The 13327-nt window shown below is 40.9% G+C and overlaps 1 protein-coding gene across 3 annotated transcripts in view; it reads left to right on the top strand.

Moving 5' to 3' along the window:
- Window positions 1-13327, top strand: part of DSCAM (DS cell adhesion molecule) — a 495043-nt gene that overhangs the window by 415647 nt on the left and 66069 nt on the right. For all 3 annotated transcript variants that reach the window (XM_051641267.1, XM_051641277.1, XM_051641287.1), the window contains one exon: window positions 899-1032. In XM_051641267.1, the coding sequence (XP_051497227.1) occupies window positions 899-1032 (134 nt within the window). The remainder of the gene's footprint in view (window positions 1-898; window positions 1033-13327) is intronic.

Raw genomic sequence — 13327 nt, 5'->3', positions numbered from 1 at the left:
AATCTTTTCACTTCAGTATAAGAGCATTTTGAAAGTTGGTGAACACTGTGCACTATAGTGTATGTTTGAAAAGTAAACTGCTGATAAAATTGAAGTCTTTCTCAAAATGCAAGCATGTAAAGAGATGCAGTTAAGATTATGTGCCAAGGATTTAGCGTTTCCTCTCTGTAGTTTTTTCCATGTGGTTTTAGAGAGGACGGGTTTTTCCCCCTCTTTTTCTGTGACAGTTTTCAATGGCTTGTAAAGATAGCTGCTGTAACTGGAGAAATAGATATATGTTCCCATTATGTCGCTCCTGGTAGAGGTCTGAACTGCTGAGGGCAAGGCTGGGGGGAAGGGGGCTCTGTGGCCATATGTCTGCTCACATGTCAGACCACTAGCTAGACCTGGGTCGTGTCACAGTGTAAAATGCATGGGACTGCAGCTCATTTGCTCTCCACTTCATTAAATTCACAGCTCTACTCTGTGTGTCCATTAAATTGTTCACATGTGTATTATTTATACAGCAAGCAATCACTTGGTGTGAGTTATGTCTTCAAAACTGACAATTTGTAATAACATGGGTTTGGGCAGTTTTCTCTGGCCAGAGACAACGTATTTTCCTGCATGCAGGCCAGGGGTGATAGTTGACAAAAGTTTAATCACCAGAGGCAGCTTCTACCTCAAAGCCCTCTGAAGCAGAGCCTTTCCCCTCTTAGGGACAGGGGCAGAGCCATCCAAACCCTCTCCTGGGGCATGGGCAGCACAGGGGCTGCTTCCCAGTACAGTGTGTCCACTTTGGTCCACAGGGGCTCAGTCACCAAAGCAGCATGCTCCACTTCTCTTTTTTTGCTCCTCTGAGGCACTAGGATGACTGGTTGCCTGCCTTGGGCCACTCTAACACTTCATATTTTTCCAGTTCCAGGTCCTCCTGCTGGTGTTAAAGCAGCTGCAGCTTCAGCCTCCACCGTCTTTGTGTCCTGGCTCCCCCCCCTCAAGCTGAACGGCATCATTCGGAAATACACTGTCTTCTGCTCACACCCCTATCCCACAGTAAGTCCCACAGGGCAACCGCAGCACTGACTCATGGGGCTGGAATTGTGTGTCTGCAGGTGCTCAGTGCTTGATGCTTTCCTTGCCACTTCCTTTCCTGCCATTTGGTCTTTCTCCTGAGCAAGGGGGAAAGGGGATCCTGGGGTTACAGAGTGACTGAGAGTTGGTTTTGGTTTTTCCCACCTATAAAACTTTTGAAGTACTTAAACTTACTGCCGACTAACAAATCATGTAAAAACTCACGATTGAAGCTGAGTAGCCTTTAAGGCATGGGGTTTTGTTTAGAATTTACTCAGTGACCTTTTACAGGACTGGCTGCAAGCCACAAAGAGCCCTGTTGTAGCTGGAGGGATGTATTTATATACCCAGTTGCTGAATTTCACTTCTATTTTCATCTAAGTTCCTACCTTTTTGACTTGGATATTCATGTGTGAAGGAGTATAATGACTTATGAATGAACAAATTTGCTTGTGAATAAAATTATTTGTGCCTGCAGTATTTGCACACTCTCAGTTGATGTGCTATTACTTGCTGAAAAAATGACAAGAGAAAAATAGAATTGAATATCAGGTCTCTTTCTCTCTCTCAGAGTCACAAAGGAATCCAGCTTTCTTTAAACACAAAGGCCAATTGCTCTTTGGAAACACTCAGGCATATTTATTTTAATATGCATTTTAAAAGTACTTAGTTTGTATTTCATTTTTCAGCAGGGCTTCCCATCAAAGATAGAATTCCAAGTTGCAAAATGTAGTTTTGGTTGAATAAACAAGGAAAATACTGTTACAGAAGTAGGAGGAGTTTGACAAGGAAATTCTCAAGTGTCTCAGACTTGTTTTCAAAGGCGGCTGAGAGAGCAAGGCTTGAGGGTATGTCTGAATAGGACCCTGGGGGCAGATAGAGCCTCATCCAGCCCACTCTTCCAGTAAGTGAACTAATTCTGCAGGTACTCAAGGGAAGAAAGAGGAACACATGCATGTCCATTTATGGCTATGCTTAAACTGACAGAAACTGACACATCCTACTAGAAGCAGGGTTTATTAGTCACATCCAAAGATGAGGGTTGACAATCTGCATCGTTTGTGTTTGGGACTCCTAACAAGTAATTTAACAATTGTAGTCATGCAAACGAAACTATCTTGAGCGTAATGTTCAAATGTAATCTAGCCAGACATTTTTCCTTCATGGTTCCTATATTTCTGTGGCACATAGTGGGTTCAAGAAGTCGAAGCTTAGCGAACTAGACCTTGCTGTTCGGCCTGTGGTCCGAGTGGGAACCCAGCGCTTCTCTGGAGGGTTGAAGAGAACACCAGGTGGTGCTGCTGGCTCTTGAAAGTTACCATGCACAAAGCTGCAGTGCTTCTTCCTGAGGCTTTGCTAGCAACAATTTTATGTATGTTGGCATCACCAGGAAAATAAACATCCTTGGCTTTTTTTTTTTTTTTTTCTCTAGTAAGCTGTTCTCATCTTCTTTTTTTTAATGCCTGCTTATTGTGTGGTTCCTTTTGTAGTACCTCAGTGATGGACAATGACAGGAATACTCTTTTTTTCTGGTCTTGGCCTCTACTGAGTTTTACTGCTATATTTTTGTGACATTCATTATGGCATGATGTGAGGGTATTCCTCTATACCTCAGCCCAAAGTCGAGGCACTTGGAGGTGTTTCTGTTTTCTGTTAATTGTTAATGTGTACCTGTACAGTTATCCTGTTGTTACCTGTGTGTATGAAGGGGTGGGTATGTATATACAAATATCTATGTACACAACGTGTATATGTAGGCACAATATGTATCTGTCAGGACAGTCTGTGCCATTTCTCACTAGTGTTTTGCCTGAGCTGTGGCTTACAGACAGAGCAGGTCTTCTGTCTCAGTCCTGTGTGGGGTATGAGGCAGTGATCACAGCCAGTGTTCAGTTCCCAGACACGAGCTTGAGCGTCTTTAAATAGGTACAAGATCTCAGGACACATTGCATGTAGAATACAATCCCCCAACTTCATGTCTTACAAAATGCTTTGTTATCTTTTATCCTTGAGAGGTTTGTGAAATAAGCGTGCTGCAGAGGTGCTTGAATGCTAGCATTCTTGTGCAGATACAGTCTATGTATCCCAAGGAAGTTCTTATATGATTTGCTGGTGGCACAAAGTAGTTGTTGACAGAGAAAGTGGTCTTAAATTAGGGTGAGGGGGGAAATAAATATAAGAAATGTGTCTTTATCATCTCTTCTGCACCATAAGTAGTAAGCACTGTAACTGGAGTTACAGAGCCATAAAAACTTCCTGAACAGATGTCTTCCTTTAGTCAAAGGTCCAGTTGCAAAATAGCTTTGCTAAAAGTCTGCCGTTTAAGCAGAAAGCCAAACTCAGTTTTTAAGCACCAGTAAGGAGAAAGACAAAAGGACAGTGGTAAAGGTAAACTTATAGGAAGGCTATATTCTTTGCAGATTGCATTTTACAAGCAGTATGTGTATAATGAGAAAGTCAATGCAGTACACTTCAGGCACTTAGACTAACAAAATAGTCCTTTACATGAGAGCACTGCTTTGGTGTTTGTCACAAACGGGAAAACAAATTAACTTGGTTGTATTGTGCACGTTTTTATTATAAAGCACAACCCTCATATGACCCTGAGATACTATAAAATGAAGATTTGTGGCCTCTTGCACAGTTAGTTCGCTTTACAAGGTGCAGAGCTGTTAAGACTTCTGCTTCCCCTGTACAGAAGGATGCAGGCATCTCCTTTTTAAATACTGGAGTCCTAAAGACAGCATTTGCCTGGGATGTTTCAAGCCACAAATCTGATTGATGGGTGAAAAATACAAATTATTCTCCACAGCAACCTATTCTCTAGCCAAGATAAAGGGCAAGCAAGGATCCAATGTCATACAGTTTAATTGTTTTGCCTATATTATTGTATAGGCATTATTAGAAAGAGCTTTCTCTTTTTTATTCTGCATATTAGAAGAAAGTACAGAAATATTACTTAATGGGTCTTTCATTCCTCAAACATCAGGAAAAAAAAAATCACCTGAAATTTAAGTAAAAATAATTATCCTCTATGTTAACTTATAGCCCGCATTCCCCAAATTCTTGACCCCCCCTTCCTCCCACATCCATGTCCAAATCCTTGCAGGAGCTGACATCTCAAGACCACCTGTACTGGTCACATGTTGGCTGGCTTCCTTCTAGGAGTGCTTATTCCCAGTGTACCAGCAGGACTCTCATGGCATTCATTCTGCCCAAGCCTCAGGGCAGCAACACCCAGTGCTATCAGCTGCAGCACAAGCTGGCCTCCCATCCTGTCAGTGTAGGTTTTCCATAGACATTGCACATGGTTTGAATCCTGGTAAAGAAGCTAAAGTGGTTCAGCTCCTACCTTGCTGTGGGGAAGCTGTCTTATGTGGCTGATCAGCACCTGTTGCCTTCGTTCATAGAAGTGTATTGCCGGGGCTTTTAAAAAGGCACAAGAAAATGAGATTTAGGTGATTTGTGAAAAAAACCCACAACAAACGAAACAAAACAAAATACAAACAACAACAAAACCTCTTGTTGCATTCTGGTCACTACACTGCATAAGGAGGAATCAATGAGATTAGATTAAATAAAATTTAGATGATGGAAAGTGCCCAGAAAGGGTCATTGTGACACAAAGCGTGCTATGGCTAGCCAGCCTGGGAAACTGCAGCCTCAGAACAAGTAAAAAAGAACACAGAAAGAAGGCAGGAAAACAAAGGCTAAGAAGGCAGGATTTCATGGTGCAGGAAGGGCAAAGAAAACACAAGAACTGTCAGGGAAAGCAGAGAGAGATGAGAGCTGAAGACATTTAGAACAACTATCATTTGAGTGTCAACAAACAGTATGATATCACTCAATCAGAAATACACATATTAAAGTCTTATTTTGCTTTGTTGCTTAGAAAATTGTGGCCATTATTGTTGCTGCTGTTGGGGTTTTGTTGGGGGTGATCCATTGATCAGTCATTCATTAACAGGAGCAAACATATTAAGTAGACTTATCCTGCTGTTTCCAGCAAAGCAGGTCATTAAATTGTGCATCAGTCTAATGCTTTCTCCATGAGATGCCTGGAGATTAATGGAAAGGAGTCATGTAAGTATAACTGCACTATAAAAGGATAATAAATTGAGACTGCTCTCCTTCTCAGTGATTTCCCTTTTCAGGACATTGTCATTTGGTTCTTTTCTTTGTTCCACTTATACTAAGATGTGGAATACAATGTCCTTGCTATCACTCTCTGATTTCCTGATAGTGAAAGCCGAAAGCAGAAATTGTTTGGGCAACTGTGCATTGAAAGTGTTCAGACATGAAAGACATATAATACTGCCAATGGCTTAAAATGTCATAGAATTTTTTTTGGAGCCTTTCCCTTGTCTAACTTAGGAAACACCTTGGTGGCAACCTAAGGTGTTTCTTTTTCTCTGAGAATTGCACATTAGCTCTGCCAGTGTTTAGTTTCACTTTTTGTATACATATATTGGCCAACTGGATCTTCATTTTTTAACTTCTGTAGAATAATAAAATTTAGGTTGGAAGGCTCCTCTGGAGGTCACCTAGTCCAATCCCCTTCTCAAAGCAAGTGTAATTACATTAAGTTGCTCAGGGACTTGTCTAGTGAAATCTGGAACACTTCCATTCATGGAGATCCCACAGTCTCCCTGGGCCTCAGTTCTGCTATTTAACTGTGAGCTTGTGGTATTTTTTTTCTCCCAGGTTTCCCATGTCAAAACTTTCCCCACCCTACAGTTTGAAAAAGAGCTTGGCTCCATCTTCTCTCTATCACCTGATGAAAGATATGTAGATGGCAATAAAGTCTCTCCTGAGAGAGAAAAAGCTGAGAAAACTAGCTGAGCTCCAGCCTCCTGGCGATCTCCTGACGTCCCTGTCCTGCTCTTGCTCCAGTATGTCCATGGTTTTTATGTACTGGAGAGCACAAGGCTGAACAGAGTACTTAGATGTGGTCTCACAAGTGCAGACTAGAGGGGAAGGATCACCTCCCTGGACCTGCTGCCTACACTTTTATGAAAGTAGAGTCACTAATACTAGGCCCGCTTTTCTGCAGAGTTGCCCTTTGGAAAGTCAGCCCTCAGGCTGTATTAGTGTATGGAGCTATCCTATCCCACATGCAGGACTTTGTATTTGCTCTTTTTGAATTACATGAGACTCCAGTCACCCAATTTCTCCAATCTGTTTAGGTCCCCCTGAACAGCAACCCTGATCCCCAGGGTATGAACTGTTATCCCCAGTTTCAGGCCATTCACAAACTTGCTGACAGTGTACTCTTGTTCTCTCTTTCAGGTCATTAATGAAGATATTAAACAGTATTGTTCCCAGAAAATTATCCCCTAGGGGAACTACTGATTACTGTCTTGTAGCTGAACTTTGCACCACTGATCACAAGTCTGAGCCCAGCAGTGAAGACAATTTTCCATCCATTTTATTTTTCACTTTAGTAAAGTCAAAAGGGCAGTTTAATAAAGCAAAAGCAAAAGCTGCACACAGAAGCAAAGGAAAACAAAGTATTTTTCTGTGCTTGCCATCAGCAGGCAATGTACAGTGCTTCCTGGGAAGTAGGGCTTCAGTATATGTAGCAATTGCTCTGGATGTTGTAATGTTGTAATAATGAATGTCGCCCCTCCTCTTCCTTTAACTTAGCTTTTGTTGCTGAGCAGATGCCATATGGTATGGAATATCCCTTTGATTACTTTGTATCAGCTGTCCTGGCTATGTCTCTTCCCAAGATCTTGCCCACCTCTACTCTACCAGTGAGGGGGGATTATTGGAGAGACAGCCTTGATGCTGTGCAAGCAGTGCTCAGTAGCAGCTAAAACACTGGTGTGTTACCAACACCTTTCTAGCTACCAGTACAAAGCACTGCACTATGAGGGCTGCTTTAAGGAAAATTAACTCCATCTCAGTCAGGTCTAATACACCAAGGTAAATATCATCCACCACACTCTGCTTGTCCATAGTGCCAGTCACCTTGTCATAGAAATCAATCAGGTTGATCAAGCATGATTTACCTTTGCTAAATGCTTGTCAACTGTTCCTCCCTCTCTTTCAGGTTTTAAAAAATGGCATCTAGTAGGATTTGCTCAAAAAACATCCTATATATTGAGACTAGGTTGGCCAGCCTGTAGTTACCTACATCCTCCTTCTTGCCCTTATTGAAGATTAGTGTGGCATTTGCTTTTTTCCAGTGATCAGAAGCATCCCTTGATTGCCATTGCCTTTCAAATACAACCAAGAGTAGCCTCACAATGGCATCAGCCACCTCCTTCAGCAGCCTTAGATGCATCCTAACTTGGTGCCATGGGTTTCTGTATGTCTAGTTAAGTGACTCTTAAATGATCCCTAACTCTCCCCTCCTTTACTGCAAGTAACAGCTCCATTCCCAAATACTTTTCAAGAAGGGCAAATATTTACCCTGAAAACAGGGAGCAGAAGTATTTTTCCTATTGTCAGAAGTCACAACTTCCAGCCTTCTAATATCCTGACTGCTACCATCCACTACCTGTTTAAGTGTGTTCTCCTGCTGTCCTTCCTTCTTTGTGTTCTGCAACTTAGGTTCTCATCCTCCACATGCATCTTCAGCAGAGTTGCTGGTCCCCTCTGCATACCTGCTGTGATAACTGATGTGGCAACGGCTCCACCAGTCAGCAGCACTCTGGCTTTCCCCACCTCTGAATGGGTCTGTTCTTGCAAGACTATGAGCCCAGTCAAGCTTTCCCCATCCATCAGTTAGCTTGTGAGCTTTGTCAGTGCCACATGCTCCTGCACCAGGCCCACAGCAAAGGGAAGTGTGGCACAGAAGTCGCCTGCTCTGGTGGGACATTTTCACTGACGCAGAGTGTTCCTGTCTAACAAGAGTGGACTGGCTTCTCCGTAGTTGACTATGTGGCCCACTTTGCAAAGGTGTGTCTATCTGCCTAGCTCAGTGAGTGTGTGCAGTACACGGTTTCTCCATCGGGAAAGCTGCACTACCCAAACTGTAACCATTACTGCTTTCTTCTGAAAAGCGCTCTGCGTTGTACAAAGTTATTGCTGGGTTCTCTTGGGGATGAACTTCGATAAGCATGTTGTTAATACCAAACCAAAGCCACAAGTGTTCAGCACATTACAGGAGGGATTGTGATTCTAAAATGTGAATTCCCTTGCCTTTGATGAAATGCTTCAAATCCGTCTTAGTTTTCTGAGTGCTCAGTAGTCATATCTCTGCCAGACTTCTAAAGCTCTTTCTGTTTGACACCGTCTCTCACTGTACAATATGAAGTGAATGTTCCTGGAGTGGTGGTACCTCTGTGAAGCTGCTCCCCAGAGCCCCTGAACCAAATTGTGATCAACTCCACAGTAAAACCCTATTTGACGAAGACTTAAAATTGCATTTCACTCTCCAGCACAAGTACCCAAAGACTGCCATATATGACAAGAATCTTGCAAAGCATCCAGGTACAAATTTTAAAACCTACTTTTTTGATAGGAACAACCAGTTTATCCTCTGGTCTTGAATCCTGGCAATAGTTTTGAAATTATAATTGATCAAACTGTTGCTAGTTGTGGGATTCTGCTAAAAGATATGCTTTGTCCTTTAAACCCACCTTGAGTGAGGTCTCAATTTATCAGAAGCCTGAGGACTGGAAGGAGAAATTCCAGAGAAAGATGGTGTTGAACCAGATGAATGAAGTGGCAATGTTCATGCAAGAATCCCAGACAATGCTGTCGTATAAGAGTATTAGCTGGATGATTAACCAGACCACATAGCAGAACCCAGTGCTGAGTCAGGAGTAACAAACAAGAGTTATCTTGTAGTGCAAACCCTACAGTCAGCCCCAGGTACCTGGCAGTGACATGTGTCTGAAAGTATCCTTGGAAACTATAATCTATTGTACTTCTCCCAAGGATTTAGTAAGAGACAGCAGCTGAAAGCCCAGCAAAGATTCATCTTGGCCTGGAAATATTTCTGTGAAAAAATTGGTCTTCAGAGAGGGAAGAGATGAACAAATGTGAAGTAACGATGGAGAAGAAGGAAACAATCTTTTATTTGGCTAAAACCAAAGACAATTTACTTGAAAACATAATTGATATTGGAAACCGACCGACATATGGGACTGTTTGGGCCGTTACTGATCCTTTTCATATACTTATTTTTCTGTGAGAAACATACTCTAAAGTGTGTTAGACTTCTAGATTTGATTTATTTTTTCTTTTTGGTTTAAATCCACTAAGAGGAAAAAAAAAATATGGTTTAACCTGCTGTTAAATTAAACAATGAGAATATGATGGCTGGACAGGACACCATTCCCATGTGCATTCTGTGTGCTCAGTCCTGTGATAGGGCAACCTCCAGCAGCAGCAGCAATACCAGCAGTAGCAACTAGGCTATTCATCTGTTTCTCATATCTCTGTGTACCTTTTTCTGTCAATCAGTGGAGCACCATATTGAGGAAAAAAAAATATAGTCAGACTCCCCAGTGGGGGTGTATTACTGTAGGTTTTTTTTTTTTTCCAATAAGTAGAAAACATGTCATGAATAAGACTCTTTCTCCAGCTTTTCTACCTCTCTTCCACAAATGCATAGACTGCAGCATCCCAGTGCTGGTAACATAGTTTTCAAAAGGAAAATACTTAGGCAAATATCTTGTTTTCTTATTAAGTCCTATGTGTTTGAGATATATTCCCCAATATAAACACATGCAGAATATTCCAGAAAACAGCTAGTGGATATTTTTTGCAATGTATTGCTATTATCCTATCAAAAGCATACAATGGGTGTTGCCGTTTTATAAAGTGAGAGTACTCTCTGCTCTGTCTCTGTAACTCAAGGTGAGATTCAGTTCACCTGACTTTAGACATCTCAAAGAGAGATATCTCTGCTGATTAAGGAGTCATCAAGGCTTTCCTTTCATCAAAGGAAAGAAAGTAGATGTCTGGAATAATCTTCTTCCAAGAGCTTCCCTTCTGTTCTTTTACTGTAGAGAAAGTACACATGGTTATTGTAAACCATATGACGTATATCTTAAACTAGATGATATGGAAATATATGCAAATATCTTAAAGATAGATCTTTAAAGAGGCGCAATTAGCTGAATTCCTAGCATCCAGGTATTTTCCACACACTTCCTTCAGGTAGACACAAGTCTTGTCTTGATTTTACATAGGATGTGTCTGAATTCTAAAAAATTGTGAGGCAGCTTTGCTTTATATTATCTGACCCCTAGTTCTTCTCCAGTTTAAAGACTTGCATACAAGGCATGGAAAATACAGCAAAAGCCAGAAGTGATTTGTTGTTACACACTGTAAAGACTTCAGTGATTAAAGGGATGCTGAAAGTCTCTTTAAAATATGGAAGAAGTAGCTGGCAGAATTTGGCTAAGCAGATAAAGTTTATTTCAAATAGAAGCTTATTTAGAGTCAGCAGGAACTGTAAGGTTGAATTTAAAATATATGTTCACTGGTTTGTATACTACAAGCAGTATTTATTGGTGTGTCTATACAGTACTTTTTACAGCACGAAGATATTTATGTTTATGAATTCTAGTTCTTTATATAGCATAGAACTAGTATATAATTTTTTGGCTACTTTAAAAACTTTTTTTAATGGTATTTAAAATACGTCTTTTATTAATATGCCACATGTACTCTTTGCAGCTTATTCATAGTTATTCCACAGATTTGTTATCAGCTCCCAAACATAGTACATCCATTATTTTAATTGCTTTGTTAATGTTACATTTTTTGGCTATCTTATTTTTGTCATAGAGCAGATTTCAGGAGATGTGACAGAGTATAAATTAGTTCTGATGATGCACAGTTTTATTGGATTTTTAAAAGGTCACCTTGCTAAACCAAACCAAAACAAATTTGATATTGATTTTTTCATAAAACTCTGGTCTTATTTCACTACCTAGCTTCACATACAGGTATATCAATGTAGTCTAGCAATAAGTTCTTGGTGTCAGTTGCAGCGTGTTTCAGCAGATTTTACTTCAGCCCATTCCCTTCTGTGTTATGTAGGGGGCAGAGCACTTGGCACCAGGTGGTGTAATACAATTTGTGAGTTGACCAAAATGTTCTTAACAAACCTGATGATTTTTTGGGGTCATGATATGAGTCAGCAGAACTCCTGGTAGGGCAGAGATGGTCTTCTGGTAGGGCAGAAGATGGTCTCCTCAGCTTCCTGCAGTTACCAGCCCATGACACAACATATTACTTCTCTGATAATGAGCTGCAGGAGGCTGATGGACTATCTGTGAGTTGTTGCAAAGGGCCAAGCAGTTGGTGTACCTCAGTGGTTTCCCATCAACAGACTCTGACTACGTGGGCTACCTGGAAGTCCAGGCAGTGGGCTGTCTTCCAGGTGTAATTCCTGGAAATGGGTTTGCAACATTTTCCTGCAGGTGGGAAGGTAGGGAGCTGCCTCTGTTGTTTCAGGAATTTCCATCTTGCACTTTTTAACATTTCAGTTCCACATTTAAGAAAAATAAAAATTAAAAAATAAGATTTGATATGGAAGCTGGATTCTGATTTGTGCACAGCTTCTATTTACAATATTATCTTCAATAAAGCTGAGTGAAAAACAGGTGTCGTGTTTCAAATCATGAACCAATATAGCAAGACCTGCCAGAAGCTGTTATATGACCAAAGAGGGATCCAGAGTTTTACTGAAAACTGGTCCAGGATTGGTGGTTATTTGCAGGTCTGACAGTCTGTCCATCTGTGAAAGAAAGCAAGGCAGAAGCAAAGAGTCCTGGAGAAAAGTACTAGTACATGACTTCAGGCAGAGTTTCACAGCTCTAGGGAGTTCACTGAGAGGGCACATCTGTGGTCTGTCTTCTCTGGTCAGGCATGCAGAACTTGAAGTTCATTCTCTATAAGTACAGTAATATAACCCAGTTTGCTTCTGGGTTGAAACACCTTGTTGTAGCCCCCATTACTGGATATCTTCTTGGTCCAAGAAACTCTAGAACATCGTTTCCCAAAGCATTGAAGACCTGAAATAGAGCAGGATAGACAATTCTGTGAAGGTGTTGTGAAAAAAGGTGGACATCTTCGTGTTTTGACTTTGTAGAGCTAAGAACTTTGTCTAATTACTGATGACACTCAGTGCTCATTGTAGGCCTCATCTGTACTGCTGATTAAACAAGGGGCAAGGAACAGCATCTGGCTCCAAGAGTACATGACATTGACTGATGTCTGCCTACACTGCTTAGTCCCTCTAAAGCAGATTTGTTTTGAAGAGAGCTATCTAGAGTAATAAAAAACTGAACTAGAGATGAAGTAAAAAAGCAATGTGGATCATTGAGGTGGAGTGGTTAACATGCTCCCTGGCTCTTTCCCATTTATCAGTGGAGAGAAGCCCAGAAGATGCAGAAGAGAACACTAAATAGACGAGCATGATTTCACTGAGACAGCTCAGTCTAGATATAAAACTGATTGCTGATCTGAGAGGCTATGAAACCAGTGGTTTGTTGTCGTGGGCGGGAGAGAGCAGCATAGGTGTCTCTCTTGAGTCCACTTTTGTTCAGTGGTTCCATTAGTGACCTGGATAATGAAATAGCGAGAGTGCCTATTAAATTTGCAGGAGATATAAGGCTGGCAGAGCTTGTAAGCACACTAGAGACAAAACTAGAATTCATGCAGATCTTGATGAACTGGGAAATTGTTCTGGAAAAAAGTTAGATAAAAATTAGTATGGGTAAGTGCAAGAAAATGGGTACTGTGAATAACCAACTACAAAAGTGTTGGGTAGAGAGCGATTGGCTAGATTCTTCAGAACAGGATTCTGAGGTTGCACCCCAAGATGAACATTAGCTACCTTTATCATCCTGTTGTGAAAAGCCAAATACCATACTCTGCGAATGTTGAATACAGATTTGGAAACTATATTCAGTAAGGCTATTGACCATTGTTAGAGAGTCCAAAGATAACAGCAGAAATAATTAGAAAAAACCTGATTTCTAGAGAATGTTGAAAGCATTGGGTTTATTAAGTTGTGAAAAGATAAGGATACTGGTGGGGAAAGGAATGATAAAACTTCATGTAGATTAAAGACTGGTGCAAAGACTAAGGCAATAATCTATTATCCATGTTGCTGACAGACTGGAAAAGAAGCTACGGGCTTAAACTGCAACAGGAAACTCAATCTAGATTTCAAAATTTTTTTCTAATAGTACGATCAGCTAAGCGCTGGAATAGGTCTTGCAGTCTGGAGAGTTGTAAAATCTTTTATTCTAAGTCTTCAAAATTAGGCTGGACAAACATCTGTCTGAAATTGTGCAGATATAGA

This window comes from Apus apus, chromosome 1 (genome assembly GCF_020740795.1).
Source record: "Apus apus isolate bApuApu2 chromosome 1, bApuApu2.pri.cur, whole genome shotgun sequence".
Classification (NCBI taxonomy): domain Eukaryota; kingdom Metazoa; phylum Chordata; class Aves; order Apodiformes; family Apodidae; genus Apus; species Apus apus.
This window is presented reverse-complemented; position numbering and strand designations above follow the sequence as displayed.